The sequence below is a fragment of the Lissotriton vulgaris genome, chromosome 5, assembly GCF_964263255.1.
Source record: "Lissotriton vulgaris chromosome 5, aLisVul1.2, whole genome shotgun sequence".
Lineage (NCBI taxonomy): Eukaryota > Metazoa > Chordata > Amphibia > Caudata > Salamandridae > Lissotriton > Lissotriton vulgaris.
In genome coordinates this window covers 452,101,926-452,126,427 of record NC_141693.1, presented here as the reverse complement: position 1 = coordinate 452,126,427, position 24,502 = coordinate 452,101,926, and the positions used below count along the sequence as shown (strand labels likewise).

At 44.6% G+C, this 24,502-nt stretch overlaps 1 protein-coding gene across 1 annotated transcript in view; it reads left to right on the top strand.

Moving 5' to 3' along the window:
• The first annotated feature begins 1,092 nt into the window (after window positions 1-1,092).
• Window positions 1,093-24,502, top strand: part of LOC147711061 (protein-arginine deiminase type-3-like) — a 128,428-nt gene continuing 105,018 nt past the window's right edge. The window contains exon 1 of the mRNA XM_086921884.1: window positions 1,093-1,281. Within this exon, the coding sequence (XP_086778010.1) occupies window positions 1,190-1,281 (92 nt within the window). The 5' untranslated portion in view covers window positions 1,093-1,189. The remainder of the gene's footprint in view (window positions 1,282-24,502) is intronic.

The following is a 24,502-nucleotide window of genomic DNA, read 5'->3' as shown; positions in this document are numbered from 1 at the left end:
CTATACACAGGCCTAGAAATATCAGGTCTCAAGACACCAGAGTACTGGGAATGACCTGGGGAGGTGCCACCCCCAGAGTTAATAACGCTGTGGGTGGGAAACTACCACTCGCAATGACGGTCAGATTCAGTAGACCTCATTATGAGTATTTTCTTTAATGTTTTATTTAAAATACTTTATTGTATTATTATGAGTAAGCTGGTAATGACAACACCACCAATTTCCGGTATTGTGCCTTGTGCAAATGACTATGAATTACGAACAACACACATGCTTGACTCCCAGCAGAGGCATCCTAGTGCTTCATCCCTCAGAGATTGAGGAACATGAATACCAGAGTCACCTAACTTCCATCCACCCTCTCTGTGGTTAGCATGAAATGCAGTTACTATCAAGGGGGTCCTATAGATGGTAGCACCTTTCTGTTCTAGCAAACCTTCCTAATCCCACGTTCAGCTCTCTTTCAGACTAGCCATGAAAAGCATTTCCAATTCCTTCCATTAATTTTAAGGTTTTCTGCTGTCTTTCTTAGTTCTCGACATTTCTAATTGGATTTGCGCTTAGGCGCAATTAAACTGTGGGTGGGGCTTAGTAATTAAATTTGGGCTGGTGTTTTACAACTCGGTTAAATTAATTAATAGAGCTTGCGAGGTGACTGGGGCACATTCCCCTGGCAGACTTTGATTTGTCAGAAGATTTGCATAAAGATTAGCTCTAACATAATTTATTTGGGTTGATACAGAATATTCGAGCTCTTAATTCAGTTTGTAGATGAAATGAAGGGGATAGCATTAAGGGCTATCTTTTTGTGTGCAGTAATTTTAGAGACCCTATCGTTGAGGTGTTCGGTTCTGCCACAACAGGACATAGTTTACCTTTGTGTAGTACATTCCAAGGGCCTTCCCAGGGCAGGTAAGTGTGCCCTGAAGTCACCCAAGAGGCGCTACTGCTTACTCCAACAGCCGCAGGCAGTGTCATGCATACCTCTCTGCTCCATTTCCGGTGCCTGCAGCTGAATACCTCGATGTTCCAGGTGACAAGAGGTGAGTGGTTGATTAGTCAGGAGTGGGGAGTGAATATGTACGAGTGGCTGTCCTGGAATACCTGCACAGAGTACGCAGGAGCGCTGAAGATCAAACTCCCTTCGACATCTTCGGCCAAGAAGTGACTGTGGGTCAGGGAAAGAGCCATGCCTCGGTCAAGAGCCCTTTCGGTGTGCTGCAAGAGGCCCACGAGCTCGGTGTGCGTGGCGGGCGAGCCTGTCACTGTGGATGTCTTTGGGTAAGGAGGACATTTTATCTTCGAAACTTAGGGGACACTGATGGCACTCCCCCCAACCCCCCATCCCCCCACACACTCTCCCCTTCATCCGGGCTCTCTCTCATTTCTAGAGGTGAATTTATATATAATATAGGGGCGAGTTCGCCATATTTGGCATTTTACTGCAATGCCTTTAGCAGAGCCAGGGAAGGGTATTTGGGGGCCGTTGAGTCAAAAAGGGGAGGGGGCTGCATTGTTTAACACCACCTGGTCTTTAGAAAGTTGGTCACAACGGCACTGTTTTAATTTGACTGACCAGTACCTGCGACCCAGCAACAAGGTGGAGTAATCCCGACCCTGGGCTGTAGCCCCGCATATTTTAAAGGCCATTACAAGTTATTAAACATCTGGAATGAGGAATAATTCGTGGAAATTATTGGATGCTGGCCCCCTTTTCGGCGCCATGCTCCTAGCTAGCTATGACATGACGTGTTTGTGTTCAGTACTTCACAAGCCTTATTGCAGAAAGATATAGCACTGCTGACTCACAATTCCGATGTCCGTGGAAACTCCTCATTCCAACTAAAGCAGAATTAAATTGCCAAACTTTTTGTGCGCCTTATTAAGTTACCCCTCACACTGATATTTACGGTGATCTGAAGGTCACAAATTCTGACAAAGCAAACAACCCTTCCGAGGTCTATAAACTGAGGGCCGTTAACTTGGATAACAGAAAACATGTCATTTAAAGCGCGTAGACATGGCAGAAATGTAGAATGAAGCACTAAGTAATAAGAATATTATTCTAGCTATCTTTCAGCTCTATGTAATTATTGACTGTAATCCACTAGAGATGCCTACTGACTGCATGAGGGGACTATATATCAGATAAACATGAGGATAATTGTTCAGATTTCCATGGAAAAGGCACTCTGGGACTATGAAAATATATTTATCTGGTTAACAAACATGAGGATAACTATTTAGATTTCCATGGAAATGGCAATCTGGGACTATGAAAATATATTTATCTGGTTAACAAACATGAGGATAACTATTTAGATTTCCATGGAAATGGCAATCTGGGACTATGAAAATATATTTATCTGGTTAACAAACATGAGGATAACTATTTAGATTTCCATGGAAATGGCAATCTGGGACTATGAAAATATATTTATCTGGTTAACAAACATGAGGATAACTATTTAGATTTCCATGGAAAAGGCACTCTGGGACTATGAAAATATATTTATCTGGTTAACAAACATGAGGATAACTATTTAGATTTCCATGGAAATGGCAATCTGGGACTATGAAAATATATTTATCTGGTTAACAAACATGAGGATAACTATTTAGATTTCCATGGAAATGGCAATCTGGGACTATGAAAATATATTTATCTGGTTAACAAACATGATGGTAACTATTCAGATTTCCATGTAAAAGACACTCTGGGACTATGAAAATATGTCATTATCTAAAACCTCGAGGCTCACTCACTGCAAGTGATAATCGCAAATGTTAAGGTCAGGTTGAGTTGTAATTCCCAACAGGCAAAATGTCACACCAGGCTAAAGGGCTCGCACTTAAACCCTAAATGCAAATTTTTTCCTTCAATTTTTTTATGCATCTGCTTTTTGGTTTTATACATAATATAGTATAATGGTACACAAGAGTACAAAGGGGCACAAGAAATTATGAGCCATCATGTGTAGACACCTTAATTTGCAGCAAGTGAGGCGTTCTTCTAGAGCAGCTTTGCTACTCCACAATGTCGCAATCTATACGCCTGGATAGCACGGTCCCCAGATTATTTGATATTTGTTTGAGTACCCCCTCCCTTTATAGATTGCCTTCTCTGCTCCTGCACAGTAGTCCTTGCCTCTACGCCAAACTTTCAGGGGGAGACTCCACACATCTCTAAAACCATGCTACATCTCTATGGTAATCAGGAATCCAATGCCCACCAGAGATCTCTATCTCCTAGAGCTCCCTCACCCCTATATTCCTGGCAAATCAACTTTTGGGTCCAAAGCAGAGGGTGTGTGAATGCAGGACACTGGCTAAGGCGTTGTGTAGCTTTTGCCAGTAAATGTTGTGGTGGAGCAGTCCCAAATGATATGGTAAAATGTTCCCCTAGGGTCACCACAACTCGTGTATGCAAAGTTTTTGGTCATACCCATCCCCCCAGAGTCTGTTTGGGTTGTAGTAAATCCTGTAGAAGTAGTGAGAATGAATTAATCTAAGATTGGCTAGTATCGCCAGCACTTGAGCTGCCATCTTAGCCTCCTGCCTCCTGCCATTCGTTATTTCTATTTTACCCACGTCCAACTCCTAAGTAGCCCTCACACCCACCAGGGGATCTGGGACATTGAGAAATGCAACATTTGTCACTGCTTCGCTGTCTGCAGAGAAGATCCTTGGAACTGTAAAGACTTTAGGAGGCAACTCGACATCAACGGGAAGCCTTTTTTCAGATGATGTCAGTTACTCATCCCTCTTACTTTGCCCGAGCCCTCAAGGGTAGTTTGGGTTGCCCATTTCTCTCACCGTCAGTTAATGTAAGCAGCCGATTTTACTCTGGACACCTTAGAGCACTATTCAACTACTTTGGAATTCATCAGTCTATTTTAGGGAGGTTTTCTCTAGTTTTAGTAATTTTTTAAAGTTGTTTTTATTTCAATATTACTTTGTACACATGCATACATTTTTACGCGGTCTTGCAATATATATATATATATATATATATATATATATAGAGAGAGAGAGAGAGAGATAGAGAGAGCGAGAGAGAGAGAGAGAGAGAGAGAGAGAGATGCATTTGTTTTACAACTTTAACAGTGAACTCATGCTAGAGAATTGAGTGAAGTTATACCATATATACTACAATTTTCACATTACAGCCTGAGGCAGTCTCTGGGCGCCAGGCAAAATGGGGTGCTCCCTCCCTCGCCCCTATTCGGTCAGTGTATAGTCATACATAAAGTCCTCCACATTAGACAACAGTAATTGTCGGAACAATTAGCCAGCACATTAACTAACTGTTCATGGTGCACACTTGTCTTGGGGGGATTACAATTTCATGGTTAACGTGTGCCAGAAGTCCAGATCTTCCTGGGACTGAGGGTCAGTGGCAGTACCCTCATTCTGGCACAGTTGTATAACAAAGGCCCCGCAGTGCGGGGGTACCCCGCGTTCCAAGAGGCCCAGTGGCATAGCAAGGGGGGCAGAAGGGGTGGTGCGCCCCGGGTGGCACGAGTTTTGGGGGAGCCGGCAAAAATCTTAACCAGCAGCCCCCCTCCCTCCACCCCCCGGCTCTTCAGCATGCCGTGTGGCGACAAAAGGCAGGGACCACTATGGGCGACAGAGTGCCTTGCTACGCGCCTGAGGAGGCCCCATCAGAACAGTGTCCTGGCCTGAGAACTCCTGTGTGAATCCAGAGGAGGGCCCTCCATGTACTTTGCAGGGTGGACCCCTCAAGTTTTGGTACATCACTGCTGGCACCCCCTGCCGTGCACCTTTCAGCCATATCTTATACCACCCATACTGAGCCACTATATCGCTAGCCTTCTCCTGGCTAGCAGTAGCATAACGTTTATACACTTTCTTTTTATTGTGCTCTTCGTGCGGCAAGCTACCATACCTAACTAAAAACACCTGAGTTCAACACCTCAGCTTCATTGGTAGCCTGTCTTTTTATGTGTTTACCACGTATTGCTTGGTATATATGGATAATCACACCATGCTCCTGTCTGTTTGCAGTATTAGGGTCAGCTAAGTCTTCTTCTTTTATACCACATACATTCTGTGCCAACCCCGGAATGCCCAATAGTGCAAAAACTGGCCCAAGTCATTTGGTATTTATTTTAATTATTTGTATTGTCACTAGTCACTTCTTATGTGATTATTAATGTCAAAGGTTGCTTAATCTCATGTCCTGTGAAGTCATCAAATATGATAATTATTTCTCACTCCTACAAATCCTAAAAGCCTAAGAGCTCTGCTCATCATTTTAAAAATGTGAACTGGCGCCACTGAGACAGAGATGGTGACAGAGATGCTTGCATTCTGAAGAGAAGATCTTACGCGAAGTACTCTGGAATGTTATGAATCCACGGATGGAGCAGCACCATGTCTCAAGCTAGAGCTTTTCAAACCAAAACAAGCATTCAACAAATCAATAATGAAGTATTAGTAAAGTACTACTTTTCAACCTGGGGGGTATCTAGGCGCTGTGCTGCGGGTCTCAGTTGAAGAGCCAGGTATTGAGTCCCTTCCTGAAGCTGTTGAGGGAGGGTGAGGTGTGTAGGTGAAGAGGGAGTGTGTTCCAGGCTTTGTCTGCAAGTTGAGAAAACAAGTGTCCTCTGGTGCTGCTGCATCTGATGCATGTCGTCTGTGCAAAGGTGAGGTATGTGGAGTGCAGGTTTCTGGTAGGTTGGTGGAAAGTCAGGCAGTGGTTCATGTTGTGTGGTCCTATGTTGCAGAGGTCTTTGATTGTGTGGGTCAGGAGCTTAAACTGGCCATCCTTGTGGATGGGGAGCCAGTGGAGAACTTTGAAGTGTTAGGTGATATGTGCTCTCTTGTGCAGGTTGAGGATCAGTCTGGCTGCTGCATTCTGTATTGTCTGTAGTCTTTGCAAGAATTCGGAGTTAATTCCGGCATAGTGTTGCCATATTTGACTCGACTGGTGATGATGGCCTATGTCCCTGTTTTACTGGTGCTGTTGGGAAGCCATCTGAAGATATTTCAGAGCATGCAGATGGTGTTGAAGTAGGGGCATTCAATGGAATTGACTTGGTGTTTCATAGAGAGTTCTCTATCTAGGATGAATGTGAGGCTGCATGCATGGTTTTTCGGTGTGGGGGTGGGACCGAGCTCCGTCAGCCACCAGGAGTCATTCCAGAATGAGCAAAGATAAGGACTTCCTTCTTGTCCATGTTAAGCTTGAGGTAGTTGTCTTCCATTCATGTCGGTGGGTTCTTCATGCTGTTGTCGAAGTTGGTCTTTGTCTGGGTGAGGTTCACTGAGTATGAGAGGACGAGTTGGGTGTCATCGGCGTAGGAGATGATGTGGATGTTGTGTGATCTAACAATGTCTGCAAGTGGTGTCATGTAGATGTTGAAGAGGGTGGGGCTGAGAGATGAACCTTTGGGAACTCCACAGATGGTGAGCTTGGGGTGCAAGGAGAAGAAGGGAGGCAGACTCTCTGGGAGCATCCTGTGAGGAAGGATGGCATCCATCTGAGTGCATCTTCTATGATTCGGATCTGGCGAAGTTGCTGGAAGAGTGTGTGGTGTGCGGACAGTGTTGAAAGCTGCAGAGAGGTCCAGGAGAATGAGGGCGGCCGTTTCTCCTCTGTCCAGGAGGGCTGAGATGTCATCTATTGCTGTGATGAGGGCTGTCTCAGTGCTGTGTTTGGCACTGAAGCCCGATTCGGATCGATCAAGTAGGTTGTTTCTTTCCAGATGTTTGGTGAGTTCAATGTTGATGGTCTTCTCTGGAACTTTGGCAGTGAATGGGAGGATGGAGATCGGATGATAGTTCTGTGGATCTTTTGGGTCTGCTGATGGTTTCTTGAGGAGGGGCCTGACCTCAGAGTTCTTCTATCCACCGGGAAAGTTGGTCTGGTTATCGAGGCATTGAAGATAGTGGTGAGTTAATGGCTGATTTAGTTGCTTCAGAGGTTGAGGAGCCGATGGGGGCAGGAATCGGTGGGGGCCCATGAGTGAATAGATTTAATCAGTGTGATGGTTGTTGTGCTGAGTTACTCCCATGTGGTGATTGCCATGGTTGGTGGTAGTGGTCGATGGGTTACTGAGGATGTCAGAAGGTTTGGGTTCGAAGTTTCTGTAGATGGGCTCTTTCTTGTTGTGGAAGTGCTCGGCGAGGGAGTCACTGAGTTCTTGGGAGGGATCACATTTTCCGTAGCCGAGGGGCAGGGAAATTCACGGACGATGGTGAAGAGTTGCTTGGTTCAGTTGGTGCTGGATTTGATGCAGCGTACAATAGGTTCCTTTTTTGCAGCTTTGAGCTGGTGGTGGTAGTTGTTGAGGATGGTTTTGTAGGTGGCAAGGTCAGTGTCATTCATGCTGATCCACCATCTTCTTCCTCATTGTTTGCATTCATGTTATGCTGTGCTGAGTTCTGGTATCTACCAGATGGCTCATTTGTTGGGTCTGTTCACTTGGATGTTATGTTGTTATGTTATGTTCTGAAGCTTTTGTATAGCGCACGGCTACTCGAAAAGAGTGTCCCGGCGCTTTCCACCTGCAACTCAGAGTAAAAATAACACAACACAGCAAAAAAGAAAGAAGAGACAAAAAAAAAGAAACATTAGAAACAGCCTAAAGGTTAAAAAGCCAGGTCTTCAGGCTCTTCCTGAACTGGAGCAGATTGGCAGTGCTACGGAGCGAGAGAGGAAGCGAATTCCACAGCTGGGGAGCTTTGCAGCTGAAAGAACGCTCTCCCGCGCGGACCTTCCTCACCCGCGGGACCACCGCTTTATAAAGGGATTCCGAACGCAAGGAGCGGACTGGTCGATAGAAAGCCAGTCTCCGCCGCAGATATCCAGCCCCTGATCCAAACAGTGCTTTGTGCATCAATGTCAGGGATTTGAACTGAAACCGCTTCCGGATGGGCAGCCAGTGTAACGCCTGTAGCAGCCCGGAGGCTCGGGCTCGTCTACGCAGGCCAAAAATCGCCCGGGCGGCGGAGTTCTGCACCACCTGTAGACGCTGAACCAGGTAATCAGGGAGGCCTAGAAAGAGGGCATTAGCATAGTCTAACCTTGAGCCAACAAGAGCCTGCACAGTAATCCGCCTGTGCTCCTCAGACAGCAGGGGCAGGAATTTACGGAGCATTTTCAAGATCCCATAGCAGGTGCCAGCCAGACCAAGAATATGTGTTCTCAGCGACAGCTGGTTGTCCAGCTTGACACCCAGATTTTTAGCCACCAAGGAAGACTGTGCAGGAGGACTCATGTCGGACGGCCACCATTGCTGCCACTCTGGATCAGCGGCGCAACCAAAGAATAGAACCTCGGACTTGCTTGAGTTGGCCCTCAGACTGTTCCGCTGGAACCAGTCGATGACCAGTGCAAGACGGTCCCGAATTCTCTCTCCATCAAACTCCTGGTCTTTCCCGCATGTGAAGAGGAGTTGCGTATCGTCGGCGTAGGAGACGATCTGGGCCCCGTATGCCTCCACCAAGGCCGCCAAAGGGGACATAAAGATGTTAAACAATGTGGGGCTCAACACAGAGCCCTGTGGAACCCCAACTCCCAGTAGCGGCATCTCGGCAGAACTCTTGGAAACCCAGACCGTCTGGCGGCGGCCTTCAAGGGAAGATGTGAACCACCTGAGCACCGTCCCCCTAAGGCCGATGTCATAAAGCCTAGCTAAAAGCGCCTTATGGGGGACGGTGTCGAAAGCCGCCGATAGGTCTAACATGACCAACATAGCCCTGCCGCCGACATCCAAGGTCTCCCTGATGATCTCAGTGACCTCCAGCAAAGCCGTTTCCGTACTAAAATTAGGACGGAAACCGGATTGGGATGGGTGGAGCAGATTGTTAGCTTCCAAAAAGCTCGATAGGATGCCGTGGACGTGTTTTTCCGTGATCTTCGCTAGAGCCGGAAGGAGTGAAATTGGCCTATAATTGGCCAAAGCCTCAGCGTCGAGACCCGTTTTTTTTAGGAGGGGGATCACCATCGCTCTTTTCCAAGAGCTAGGGACCCTCCCCTCCCTCAATGAGGCATTGGGTGACTTGGTTGGCAGCATTGGCGATCCAAGGGTTAAAATTCTATACTGTTTGCTCCAGGTTTGCCATTATGTTACGGTGGGTGGTGCTGAGGACGTGTGTCAGTTGTTGCTGAGTTATTTTCGGCCAGCTGTGGTAGCAAGCGCTGTCGCGGACGGGTGTGGTGTGTGGTGGGCCGACGAGGGTGAAGTGTACAATGGCGTTGTCTGTCCAGGTGATCTCTGATGTGTGGTTGTATATAATTCTATTGCTGGATGTGAAGGTGTGGTCCAACATGTGTCCTTCTCTTTGAGTGGAGTCATTGATGATCTGCTTGAGGCCGATGTTGTCTAGTCTTTCCAGGAGGTTTGTTTTGTTGGTGGGGTCGTCCAGGTGGAAGTTGAAGTCCCCATGAGGAAGATGTAGTGCTCGGATATTGCGGCAAGGGAGGTGATGAGTTCAGCGATAGCGTGGCTTATAAGGTCCTGCTGGTATGTAAGTGCGGGTAATCATGGGATGGTATAGGGCACCGGAGTTTTGAACAGTGGGTCTCTCCTAGACCTTTTCTTTAGGATTCATTTCCATAATAATAAACATTATTGACGTTCAATAAAAAAAACATAGCAATTAAAATATTCAAGTAACTATTCCGCTAAAAAAATCTTACATTCATCCCTTCTACTTTGTCAATAATTAACTGTCAAATTTAATTTCACTGGACGTTTTTCCTGAAAAATAAAAAACAAGAACTTTGCTTGGGCTTATCATAGCATTGTCACTTGTCGGTGCCACCTCTGATTATAAAAGTCTGTACAGATTTTAAAGGACCGATAAATAAACAGATGAGGGGCCTCTTTCGTTGCTGTATCATCTCAGGCCTGGCCCAGTTCACCCACACTAACTGCGCTGCAGTGGCATTCTTCTGCCAAGAGGGCAACGCGGTTAGTCAGGATAGACAGAGGATTTGCACCAGTTATACCACAGGCTTGCTCTCTTTACCATTGCTACTACCGGGCCCTAAACTTCCAGGAGCTGCAACAGGGAAGAAGGAGGCGCTCGCCCTTTCGTTAACACCAAAACACCAAAGTGTCGGTGACGGTGGAAGTGATATCACACACCCTCTGACCTCAGATGACATTAGAAGGTTGACCCTTTGTCCAGCCCTTAGTCCCTCAACAATTTTGTATTTGCTAATGATGGGTTTGGGAAAGGTCACGGTGTGAAATGTACAGACATTAAGGTCTCTGTTTACATTCTGGCTCTGCAGCTGCCTTCTTGACCGGTTGGGCCAGCTGTGGCAAGGGCAATGCCAAGGCTAGCAAAGAGAAAGACAGTGGTGGCATCTGCTACTCCTGGCTCACCCTCATTTATTTCCACATGCTGGCAGCTTTAATGTTTACTTACAGTCGGTTTGTGAGTATGCCAATGAGTGAGTTTCCTTGTTAGATCACATTGTAATGGGAGGGGAGCTGCTCTTGGTGAATCCAGATTGTCATCTTGGTGGTTGTGGAAAGTGCCAGATCGTGTTCTAAGCTCACAGGCTAATCAGCCCTGCATACTGGAGAGTAAAGTACTTTTTTTTTGTGCCTTTTCTTATAATATTTGGACAAAGTTGAAGATTTTAGGATCTGGAATGCCATAAAATTTTATAGAAAGTTACAGCAAGAACATCTTGCCCAAAGGAGGCAGCTGTGTATGCCTCAAACAAAGTTTTTCCTACAAAGAAGGGGCACACTGACACTGTACAAGTATATTATCAGAAAAATGTCTTCCAGGTTCTGTTTTTCACAGGAAGGGCTTCTGGAAGAACCTAGCCGTGTAAAGTGTTATAATGACGTGTGTGAGTCATCTCTAAGTATGGAAAATGCCATTTAATTACACCTTTTATATGTTAATGTATGCTTAAAGAAATCACCGGGTGCAGAAGGTGAGTCATATTTAGAGAATTCTTATTTACTTTTAATTTAAGGGCCTTGCATTATAATGCATGCTTTTGATGTTAGTGTTACGCTTCAACAAATATTTTCATGAATAATGAACTACTAGAGACGCTGAGAAGCAGTCAGCAATACATGCAACAAGAGCATCCAAAGATACTCATCCGTAAACAAAAAGGTACGAGGGGAACTGAGGCATGGATGAACTTATCACGTGTAAGTAAGTACATTTTCCGTGAATGCGGACTGAGGCTGGCCAGAATTGACCATATCAAAGGATCCCATGTAGGAAATCTTCAATTGTAGATGGGCTGGGCGTAAAGAATTAAGAAAAGGATGTTTCATGAGAATTCAGACTGAGGCTGGCCAGAACTTACAACATATATATCTAACATGTAGATATGTGTTGGTGGTTGACAGGCTGAGACCTGTCTTCCTCTTCTTGTCTTCACAACGATAAGGGTTGGAGGTCACCCTTAACTCCTCACCTACAGACAGAGGGTTCTATGAAGGAAGATATCCGCAAACCATAGACTGTCCCCAACTCATCACATCAAGAGGATGCTGTGGATTAATAGATAAAAAAAACACAATCTAGAGCCAGCAGATCATAACCTATACAGAGGTCCCTATGAAAGAATGTAAATACAAAATATAGGCTCTGTCTCACCGGAGCCCATCACATATACAGAAGGGGCTACGGATGAATGCAAACACGAAACACAGGCTGTGGCTCACCAGAACTCATTCCATATACAGAAGATGCTAAGGATGAATGCAACCACAAAATAGAGTGTGGCTCAGCAGAACTCATTCCAAATACAGAAGATGCTAAGGATGAATGCAACCACAAAACAGACTGTGGCTCACCAGAACTCATTCCATATACAGAAGATGCTAAGGATGAATGCAACCACAAAATACAGGCTGTGGCTCACCAGAACTCATTCCATATACAGAAGATGCTAAGGATGAATGCAACCACAAAACAGAGTGTGGCTCACCAGAACACATTCCATATACAGAAGATGCTAAGGATGAATGCAACCACGAAATACAGGCTGTGGCTCACCAGAACTCATTCCATATACAGAAGATGCTAAGGATGAATGCAACCACAAAATACAGGCTGTGGCTCACCAGAACTCATTCCATATACAGAAGATGCTAAGGATGAATGCAACCACAAAACAGAGTGTGGCTCACCAGAACACATTCCATATACAGAAGATGCTAAGGATGAATGCAACCACGAAATACAGGCTGTGGCTCACCAGAACTCATTCCATATACAGAAGATGCTAAGGATGAATGCAACTACGAAATACAGGCTGTGGCTCACCAGAACTCATTCCATATACAGAAGATGCTAAGGATGAAGGCAACCACAAAACAGAGTGTGGATCACCAGAACACATTCAATATACAGAAGATGCTAAGGATGAATGCAACCACAAAACAGAGTATGGATCACCAGAACTCATTCCATATACAGAAGATGCTAAGGATGAATGCAACCACAAAACAGACTGTGGCTCACCAGAACTCATTCCATATACAGAAGATGCTGAGGATGAATTCAACCACAAAACAGACTGTGGCTCACCAGAACTCATTCCATATACAGAAGATGCTGAGGATGAATGCAACCACAAAACAGACTGTGGCTCCCCAGAACTCATTCCATATACAGAAGATGCTAAGGATGAATGCAACCACAAAACAGACTGTGGCTCACCAGAACTCATTCCATATACAGAAGATGCTAAGGATGAATGCAACCACGAAATACAGGCTGTGGCTCACCAGAACTCATTCCATATACAGAAGATGCTAAGGATGAATGCAACTACGAAATACAGGCTGTGGCTCACCAGAACTCATTCCATATACAGAAGATGCTAAGGATGAAGGCAACCACAAAACAGAGTGTGGATCACCAGAACACATTCAATATACAGAAGATGCTAAGGATGAATGCAACCACAAAACAGAGTGTGGATCACCAGAACTCATTCCATATACAGAAGATGCTAAGGATGAATGCAACCACAAAACAGACTGTGGCTCACCAGAACTCATTCCATATACAGAAGATGCTGAGGATGAATGCAACCACAAAACAGACTGTGGCTCACCAGAACTCATTCCATATACAGAAGGTGCTGAGGATGAATGCAACCACAAAACAGACTGTGGCTCCCCAGAACTCATTCCATATACAGAAGATGCTGAGGATGAATGCAACCACAAAACAGACTGTGGCTCACCAGAACTCATTCCATATACAGAAGATGCTAAGGATGAATGCAACCACAAAACAGACTGTGGCTCACCAGAACTCATTCCATATACAGAAGATGCTGAGGATGAATGCAACCACAAAACAGACTGTGGCTCCCCAGAACTCATTCCATATACAGAAGATGCTGAGGATGAATGCAACCACAAAACAGACTGTGGCTCACCAGAACTCATTCCATATACAGAAGATGCTAAGGATGAATGCATCCACAAAACAGAGTGTGGCTCAGCAGAACTCATTCCATATACAGAAGATGCTAAGGATGAATGCAACCACAAAACAGACTATGGCTCAGCAGAACTCATTCCATATACAGAAGATGCTAAGGATGAATGCATCCACAAAACAGAATGTGGCTCACCAGAACTCATTCCATATACAGAAGATGCTAAGGATAAATGTATCCACAAAACAGACAGTGGCTCAGCAGAACTCATTCCATATACAGAAGATGCTAAGGATGAATGCAACCACAAAACAGACTGTGGCTCACCAGAACTCATTCCATATACAGAAGATGCTAAGGATGAATGCATCCACAAAACAGAGTGTGGCTCACCAGAACTCATTCCATATACAGAAGATGCTAAGGATGAATGCAACCACAAAACAGAGTGTGGCTCACCAGAACTCATTCCATATACAGAAGGTGCTAGGGATAAATGTAACCACGAATCACAGGCTGTGGCTCACCAGACCTCCTTATGCATATAGAAGGTGCTTTTTGCATTTTTTCTGGATGTTATGTACGTAATGCAAAATGATAAATACGCATATAGAAGGTGCCACAGATAAATGTAATCCCGAATCACAGATTGTGGCTCACGATATGTTCATCACATATACAGAAGGTGCTATGATTGAGTATAACCACGAATCACAGGCTGTGTCGCGTCAGAACTCATCACACATAGAAAACGCCCCGCTGAAGAATAAACCAACAAAACATAGGCTGGGTCTCCTCAGAATTTATCACTCAACTAGAAGGTCATGCGGATAAATGTAACAACAAAACACCCGCTGGAAGGTCACCAGAACTCATGACATAGTAGTGATCTATCTACTAAATGCAGGCTGAAGCAGACGAGAATGTGTCACATAAATGGATCTTGAATGTTAGTATGACTAAAAACAGGCTGAGAAGAGTCATATTATATGATACCACAAAAGAAGACGTGGACTGGTAAAAAGTAGCTCCTGAGAATGATCAGCAATTGAAGAGAATGGCAATGCCCCTCCACCCATTTTAACAAGAAGGATCTAGCCCTCCACCCCAATTTTTCCAAAACCAATGTCTCTACTTGCACCCGCAATAGGAACTTAGTAGCAAAGCAAGATATCAAGGTCAAAGGGGAGGGGAAGGGAAGATAAAAACAAGTGCTGGCTGGTGAAGTGGAAGAAGATGTTCCTTTTTTAGTTACCTGGGACTATACCTACAGTTTAAGCCACTGCGCAAACACAAATGTAAATTCTCCTCCATGTGCAATGTGCTACCACTCTGGTGTTGAACTCTCTAACTCGAGAAATGCTGCATATCCTCTGTGCCCCAGCCATCTAATTATGTGTTTTTGTATGTATCTCAGAGTCCTGCCAAGAAGCAAAACTTTTTAACTGCCCCAGCCTAGACTTTCACACAACTTGAATAATGCTACACCGCCTAAATCCCCAGTACCTTCTGTCTGTGCCCATTGCAGGTAGTGGAAGGGTTAACTTATATGCAATGAAGACCTATTCCTCACGGACCAGCCGTTTGGACACCGAGCTTTAGTGGGCATTCTGCCAGGCTTACGGAGACCAGATTTTCAGTAAAAAAAACTCGGACGGCCATTGACATAGAAATAGGACAGCTGCATGCTGATTGGCTGTGAACTGTCTCTCAACACTCGAAACCAGGAAGTGTTGGCGGCCATCTTGTGCCTCGCTAGAACCGAGTCACAAGAAAACAGTAAAAAAAGTTGAGAAATAAGGGAAGGGGTAGGCTAGAGACATTCTGACTCTCTAGGCTTGCTCAGGCGGTCGTACATGGATATTTAGGCTCTATTTATTAATTTTATTTTTTAAAGAAAAATCGTGGCGTACGTGTATGGAAATACATACAATTACGAGCAGGAGCTGCATGCTGATTGGCTGTCAATACTCCAAACCAGGAAGTGTTGGCCGCCATGTTGTTTGTCGGTGTGAGAAGTTGGCCTGGTATATGATGTTCACTAATCTAGTGAGCACCTTGCACCAGTCCAAATAAACCTTATGGTGATGGTTGTAAAGTCAACCTTATAGACCAGCTATCCTAGGGGTAGCATGGACAAAGCAGTCTTAGGCTAAACTCAAGAGGGCATGTGAAGACAGCTGTTTTACCATATGAAATCCCCTTAATACCAAATGAAAGGACACCACACAGGATATATATTCAAAATATATATGTATTTATTTCTAAACAAACCCCTGAACTCTTTATGAGCACAGAAGCACAAGCGCAAAACAAGTAACTTAATAGAATATACAAAAGTTGCACAATTATGGATAGGGCGGGGTGGCCCGTCAAACCATATATCAAAAAAGTGGTATAAGTACCATGACACGAACAATGGTAAGGCCTAGGGCCTTGGGAATCGCGGGGGATACACTGGACTAATAATGGTTAGGGAGCAGGAGGCCCACGGGATGCGTGTGCAGTGTCTAAAAGCACACGAGTTCACACATAGAAGTCAATGGGTGGCTAAAAGTTATAAAGTTAAAGATTTAGGAGCCTTCCGACTGGAATAGAACTTAACCATTTGAAACTAGGACACTAGTGATGTAAACCTCTACAGGAGCACCGTAGTACTCGCGTTACCTAACCCACAGGAAGCGGGTGCATTGGTCCCAAAGTGTGTCGGGTTTCGTTGTGGAGATCTATGGAGCCTTGGAGTAAAGATGCTGCAGGCGGCCAGAAGAGAAGAGTCCGGGTGGATCCAAGGGTGGATCAAAGATGTAGAGGACCTGAAAGCAGAGGGGACAGAGTCTAGGTCACTAGCCAGTGACCAGGATGGAACCAGGTGATGTTACGTTGCAATCAGGTGCTTATGGGAAGTTGTCTCTGCAGCCACGTGGACCAGGAGGCGTCGACGACAACCAGGATGGAGGCACCAGCTGTCCCACGAAGGCTCTCGCTGTCAGCGGTGTCGGCTTCAAGATTGGGGGCAACAAGCCTTGGCAAAGGCAACCCATACAGGAATCGATGTAGGCTTCTTACTCAGACCAGCAAGGTCTGAGGGGCTGCTTCTTTTTAGGGAATCAAGGGCCAGTCTAGAGCAACCAGACCAGTGGTGTAGTTTCACAGGATCATTGCCAGGATGGCCACTAGCCAACGGGCAAGTGACCGGGCAGACGCGTCAAGCAGGAAAATGCAAAAGGGCCCCATGCAGAACTCATGGAGTGTGTAGGGCTAATCTTTGGTGCAAATGCAGCTCGGGGCTGGGGCTTCTCAATCCCCAATGCACAGCTTCGAGGAGGCCTCAGAACTGCACAGTTAGCAGGTTGCAGACTTTTCAAGATGGCCGGTCCCACGTCTCTCGTCGCCTCCACGGGTCTCAGCTTTGCAGGGACTGTGGATCGGTCAGTTGGACGTCTGGGAATCCTGTTCTTGTCAGGCTTTGGGCTCGGGCTCAGGTTGGAGGTGGCAGCAAAGCAAGTACTCGATCGCTGGATGGTGCCTGCTTGTGCAGGGTGGTCACTCCTTGACCATAAGGGAGATTCTTCAGTTGTCTTCTTCCAAAGTAGAGTGATGAAGATCCAGAGTTTCGTTTCGGTGTTTCAGTCAGGATAATCTAAAGTCTCTAGACTCAGCTCCTACCTATATCCGAATCTTAGGGGCTGGATTACCTGCTAGGTCCCTCCTATGGGTGGGACCAGGGAAGGGGGTTGTTACACCCCTTTCCCTTTGTCCAGTTTCGCGCCAGAGCTGGGGCAGGGAAGCCCCAGCACCGATTTTAACTGGACTATGCAGGGGACACCTTGTGTGCCCCAGGCAGTGTCTCAATCCTTTCAGCCCTCCCTATCCCAATACACAAAGTCCTGTCTGGGGTGGTGCTAGCACCTCCCAAGGCAGGAAACCTATTGTCTAAGCCTCCCTCGCTGGAAGGACTCCCAGCAGCAGGAGGTCAGACTTGTGTCTGTGGCAGCAGCATCCATTTTGTGATGCTGAGGCTCTGGCTAACTTTAACCGGGAATAGTAGGAACAACATGTCTTCTCCCTCTAGAAGGGTGGAATGCTACCCCCGTCGCCAGGACTGGTGAGGGGGTAGTATTCCAAATCGTATGACACCTTACTCGACATGTTTTGATAAAGCCAAACCATAGTTAGCATTTAACCGCGAGGATTATAATGCACTTAAGAGTATCTGGTATGGCAATATCCTAGAACCGCTAAAGGACATGGTTCCCAAAGCTGCAGACAGGCTCAGCTCATGCTAGAGCACCATCTCACATAAAACCAAGCACTCTGCCTTCAGGATTGTTAAGGCCTGCCTTAGGAGTGACTTATAGGTGTATATGTGTCCAGACATAATGTTAGATATAGGTATACTATATCTAAGCAAGGAGTGATTACACCACCTTGCCCCAGCTGAGTGATCAGCCAGTTGTGTCGATTTGAATGGCAAGCCAGGGGTGGCAAAATATATGCTGCAGCCCCTGGTAGGCCTTGGATGCACCTATGCCCTGGGTACCTATGGTACACTGTACAGGGGCTCATAAGGGGATCCAGTATCCAATTGGAGATGAACCTAGGGTACATGGAGTCCATTTTAAAGAGAGAGCAGATGGCCTGGGGCCCTGATTAGCAGGATCCCAGGCAACTAAGTCGAAAACCAGCTAAACACTAGGCAAAAAATCTGGGTAACCATAGTCAGGTATCCACCTTCCTACAGTCGGGAGAGGAGAGTCACAAGAAAACAGTAAAACAAAGTTGAGAAATAAGGAAACGGGACAGGGTGGAAAGATTCTGATGCTATAGTCTTGGTCAGGGGTGGTACATGGATCTTCAGGCTCAATTTGTATTTAAAAAAAAAAATGGCGGGGTACTCGTGCAGTACTTGTACGCGGTGGAAAAGGTGAAAAAAAAGGTAGAAGTTCGTTTTATTCATTAGGTCCCGGGGGGGGCAAATTACGGGGGCAATAATGCATAATGGGGGCATGTAAGGTGCCCCGAGCACTGGGGAACGGCACCCCTCTGGTTTTATTTTGAAGTATGCGGGGGGGGTTACGGTCCTACTCCCTGCATCTCCGTGAGCAGCACCTCTCGGGTCCTTTTTTTATAAAAAATATGTTTTGAGCTCTCTCTCTCCCTGTACACGTCGCGAAAACGCCACATTTCTGGGGCAGTGATATGTAAAATTACCTTCCAGCTCCGGGTACCTGCATTGTCTGGAGTTTTTTATTAATGTTGGGAGGGTGGGCTTGATATTACGTCCTTGTAAATTCCCATAGAAGCCTATGTTCTGGTGTTAACATGGGCTTCTATCAGAAATAACAAGGCCGTATTATGAAGCTCATTATGGCCATTTTATCGGCAGTTTCCTGCCAATAAAACGGCGATAATTTTAACACCGGTCCTTGATAATATGCACCTACGTTTACTGGTCTAAAAAAAGAGCAATGGGCCATATTATCAACAAAAGGCGATACATTATCATCGCTTTTAATGGCAGGAAACTGCAGATAGAGCAACAATAATGGGCTTGATAATATGCCCTTGTGAATAACCATAGCAGCCTAGGTTAACATCAGAACTTGGGCTGCTATAGGAATTTACAAGGGCCTATGTTCTTTTATTAATGTTGGGAGGGTGGGCTTGACATTACGTCCTTGTTAATTGCCATAGAAGCCTATGGTGTTAACATGGGCTTCTATGGGAAATAAGAAGGCCGTATTATCATGGTCATTATCTCCGTTTTATCAGCAGTTTCTTGCCAATAAAAGGGCGATAATTGTAACACCGGTCTTTTTGAGCTTTCTCTGTCTCTCTCCCCGTAAATGTCGCGGGGCACGCCACATTTCTGGGGCAGTGATATGTAAAATGACCTTCCAGCTCCGGGTACTTGCATTGTCTGGAGTTTTTTATTAATGTTGGGAGGGTGGGCTTGATAATACGTCCTTGTAAATTCCCATAGAAGCCTAAGTTCTGGTGTTAACATGGGCTTCTATGGGAAATAACAAGGCCGTATTATGAAGCTCATTAGCACTGTTTTATCGGCAGTTTCCTGCCAATAAAACAGTGATAATTTTAACACCGGTCCTTGATAATATGTACCTAAGTTTACTGGTAAGAAAAAAGAGCAATCTGCCATATTATCAACAAAAGGCGATACTTTATCGTTGTTTTTATCGGCAGGAAACTGCTGATAAAGCGGCGATAATGGGCTTGATAATATGCCCTTGTGAATAACAATAGAAGCCCAGGTTAACATCAGAACTTGGGCAGCTATGGAAATTTAGAAGGGCCTATGGTTTTTTTAATAATATTGGAAGGGTGGACTTGATATTACGTCCTTGTTAATTGCCTTAGAAGCCTATGTTCTGGTGTTAACATGGCCTTCTATGGGAAATAACAAGGCCGTATTATGATGGTAATTATTGCCGTTTTATAGGCAGTTTCTTGCCAATTAAACGGCGATAATTGTAACACCGGTCTTTGATAATATGCACCTAAGTTTACTGGTCAAAAAAAGAGCAATGAGTCATATTATCTACAAAAGGCAATACATTATCGTTGTTTTCATTGGCAGGAAACTGCCGATAAAGCAGCGATAATGGGCTTGATAATATGCCCTTGTGAATAACCATAGGAGCCCAGGTTAATACCAGAACCTGGGCTGCTATGGGAAGTTACAAGGGCCTATTATCAAGCCTATTATCGACACTTTATCTGCAGTTTCCAGTTGAAAAAAGCGTCGATAATGCATCGCCTTTTGTTGATAAAATGCTCTTTCATTTCTATGATAGTATGTAAAGCTTTCCTTTTTTTTTGGTGTAGCAGTTGTACTCTCTTCGCATGCTCAGCGTCGTTTCGAAGCCCACGTTTCCTTTTTCTTCAAGTTCAACAAGCAAACCTTTCTTTGTATCAGTTAGTAAATCTGTCGCTTTCTTTTCCCGGTTTGTGTGTGTCATCCGCTGCTGTACTTTTGTACAGTATTAATAGTCATATTTGTTATATATTTATTTGAAAGGTAGTGCCGAGGCGCCAAACGTTGATTACGTACTCCATCCATCGTCATTTCGTAGTTTCTCACTGTTGGTTTTTATTATATCTGTTAGTTAGAACTCAGTAGTCTTGAATATCTTACTATAGTATTTCAACATTATTTTTATTGTGGGCTGTCATACCCCTCCCCCACAAAATAAAAGAAGTATGTAGTTTTTTTTTCTTAACTTTTCTTAAACAATAAATATGAACAAAACTCAATTATAACTATATTAGAACTGGAAAAATAACTTAAACAATGTTATAAACAAATTGTGAAATGGATTCCAAAAGGTGTCCGATTGGTAATCTGCTAAAGAAAAAAGAATATTAGAGTTTAGAATTATGTAGATGTGAGTAAATGAGCTGAAGCATTACGGGGCATATTATCAAGAACGGCTATAAAATTATCGCTGTTTCAGCAGCAGGAAACTGCCGCTAAAGCGGCGATAATGGGCTTGATAATATGCTGTTGTGAATTCCCATAGCAGTCCAGGTTCTGGTGTTAACCTGAGCTACTATAAGAATTCAGAAGGGCATATTATCAAGCCCATTATCGCCGCTAAAACGGCAATTATTTTATCGTCGTTCTTGATACTATGTCCCTACAAGTTTTGGTAACTCTACGGTTGTACGTGTGCAGTGTGACTCGTACATTCCAGTTCTGTTATACTGCCACGTTCATGTGGGGTCTATATGGAAGTGCCTACTGCGTTACTGACGCCCGTTATGGCGACTTATTATTCTGAACAATTCTTCTACACGTCCAAGACAGCAGTGTCTTAGTTAAAGAGAGAAATGATGTCACAGAGAGAGAAAACAAGATTAAAACTGTGTCGCAGAGTCTGGAGTTGAGATGTTTTATTGAAAAGTGAGAAGTAGATTTACTAGGTCCTTGAATCACTTTACCCATGTTAAAAGTGACTCAAAAGTGGCGTAATAAGGTTGTGGATCTGTTTGTCAGACTGTTGTAACCTATCTGTTGTCACTGGTCGGAGATAATTATAGATTTTATAGAGAAGATGCTGTACACTACGCACTCTGGGCCATGATATCAAGAATGGGTGACAAAATTATCGTCACTTTATCGGCAGGAAAGTGTTGCTTAAGTGGCAATAATGGGTTTGATAATATGCTCTATGGAATTCCAATCGAAGCTCATGTTTGATGTCCTTCACATGTAACTTGAGCTTCGATTGAAATTCCATAGAGCATATTATCAAACCCATTATTGCCACTTTAGCAGCACTTTCCTGCCGATAAAGAGGCGATAATTTAGTCGTCCAGGCTTGATAGTATGACCCTCTCTCGTTTCCCAAATAAAGCTAACACTACAGTTTTACGAGTGCAGTGTACCTGGTATATTTCAGTTGTTATAGTGCCGCGTTCAAGTGGTGTCTATATGGAATGTAAATGTAAATGTGCTTCGATTTATATAGCGCGCTTTAACCCAGGGGTCTCAAGGCGCTTGCTTAGGGAACCCGTCCTGGTATTCCCCTGTGAGATACCCCGGCCGGGTATCCACAAGGTGAAAGCCAGGCATCCCGCCGCGAGGGGCCGTAGTGGAGATTAAGCAAGCTATTGCCCAGAGTCGCAGAATGTGACCCCGTGAGTCGAGTAGGCACCGGAGCGAGAATTGTCGACTCCGTGGAATTTTGAGCCCGACACCCGCCGAGGCGGGGAATCAAACCCTGGTCCACGGCCGATCTCAGCTTCCGGGTCTGCCGCCTCTAACCACTGAGCCACGCTTCTAACCACTGTGCCTACTGCGTTAGTGACTGCTGTTCATTGAGGCCTGGGAAGCCTTGTGACGCAGAAAAAAAATACTATCATGGACGCCCAATTAATAATAATAGAGGCCTAAGCACGTGGCATGGTACAGAAATACGACACAGAAATGTATGCATGCATAATTTTTAAGATTAGAGGTGTATAGGACCTTGTGACTTATAAAGAAATATTTCAATTATGTAAGTACAATTTAAAACCATTGAGGGGTAGGAAAGCCATATGAAGGATAAAAAAAATAGCATTATGCATATACAATTTACAGTGGAGGCTGATGTTGTGACGTCTTCTCTTACCCTTGCTTCTGTCGTCTTTTTTCGTGTCTTAAAAGGCTGCGGTTTCGCTGGGTCTGAGGTGTTTTCGAAAGTCTGTCTGTCACTGCAGCAGAGGCAGGCAAAAGAGAGCGTGCTCACGTCAGTGCCCGCATTATATGGGAACCGTGGGGGCTGACCAAACCAAGCCCAGGGCCGTCATTGGTTGCGTTTTCGCGGTCTGCAAGAATGATGGCCCTGGGGGACATGCTATTGGGTAATGTATTGGTTTGCAGGCTAAATGATAGCAAGCCTGCTAGGTGGTGGCATGTGGGTAGTGTGGGTGGGCGTGCACCGCACATGTGCAAGTATGAGTATGTGCACTAACAATTAACAACAGAGACAGATGGGGGCGGTGTTATAATGTACGCAGAGGCAGGCCCAGAATTGGATCTGCAATGAGTCAGCACTTCTAATCATTCTCCTTGGCGCGCCCTGAGCTCTGATTTGTCACTGAGAGGGTGATCGCACCATAGTTTGTACTGCTTATCATACTCAGCGTGTACCCGCGCATACGGTACGAATATGCTTTGGCGTTACGCGTCGCATTAAAGCTTCGGTGTGACGTCATGTACGGCGTTCTGTATGCAAAAGGGGGCAATGTTTCTACTTGGTTTAAAACATGTTTGTATTTAATGTACATACTAAGGGCAGACATTTGGGATAACTATGAATTTTTTTAATACTTGTAATAATCATATATTACTTTTAAAAAGAATTACACAAATCGCGGTAGAACATCATGCGTACTCGTATTGAAAAAGCTGCGCAAGCGCATCATAAGCATATGATAAGGCCGTGTGACTTTAAAAGGAGAGATTTGATTGGTTCATAACTTTTCCTATTGCGACTGTTAAAAGTTCCGTCCCATAATAATTATTTGACTTTGACTTTCTAAGAAGAAGCATTTGTTCTGAGAATCTTATCAAATAGAAGGAAAATCATCATAATAAGAGGCAATGGAGTCATCTTCCAGCAGTTCTTCAGAGGGAGATTTTGTTCCTGAAGAACGTCCAAACAAGAGGAAAGAAGCTCTAATTTGGAAGTTTTTCACTTTTCCAGAAGGTCAAAAAAAGGTTAATGCTCCAGAAGTAACCTGTAAAATTTGCGAAACAACTCTTTCAAGGGGTGCTCCATGTAAAAAATACTCCTTTGACACAGCAAATATGGTGCGACACGTGAAGAACTTGCACCCCAAGAACTTTGCTTGAGCTGCAAGACGGAGGTTGCACGAGAACCTACCTGCTTCTGCAACAACCACATCAATGGCGGCAGCAGCATTTTCAGCAAGCAGTCCACACCCACATATTGATTCTGACTTTGCTAAAGTTAAAATTCTATGCATTTATTGCGATAAACTTTTGTGTTATGGGGAGCAGTCAATAGACTTGATGAATCGCAGGATGCAGGATCATTGCTGTCCTCGACATTAGTTGTTCTTGTTTTCATTCTTTTGTTCCGCTTGGAATGTGTTGAGAAAACACAAAAAAAATACAAAACAAAAAAAACTGTTCTTTTTAGAACTACCTTCACTGGTCAAAGAAAGAACTATATTTCTATGTTAGTGTGTAAAAGTTTGTCAGAATGAATGTTTAGTTCATAAAGGAATGAATGAATATGTTACTAGTGTATGGAGAATGTGAAAGTGCAGAACTATAAGGAACTGCTACAGTATAAATCTATAAGGTGTTTATCTATAGTATAATGTAGTATGTCCGAAGCACTTGAATGTATCAAATATACATAAATATGTTACTAGTCTAATGTTTCAATTTGCGCTGCTGGTGAAAGTGCCTGGGTGAATTTGTATGTGTTCGGGGCAGATTTACATTCCCCTTGTGCCTCTTTTACACAGCTGTTGCGTCACTTTTGTGACACAGCGGTGGTGCAAAAGATGTGCCATGGTGTGTGCTATTAACAATGTGACGCATCTGGAGGG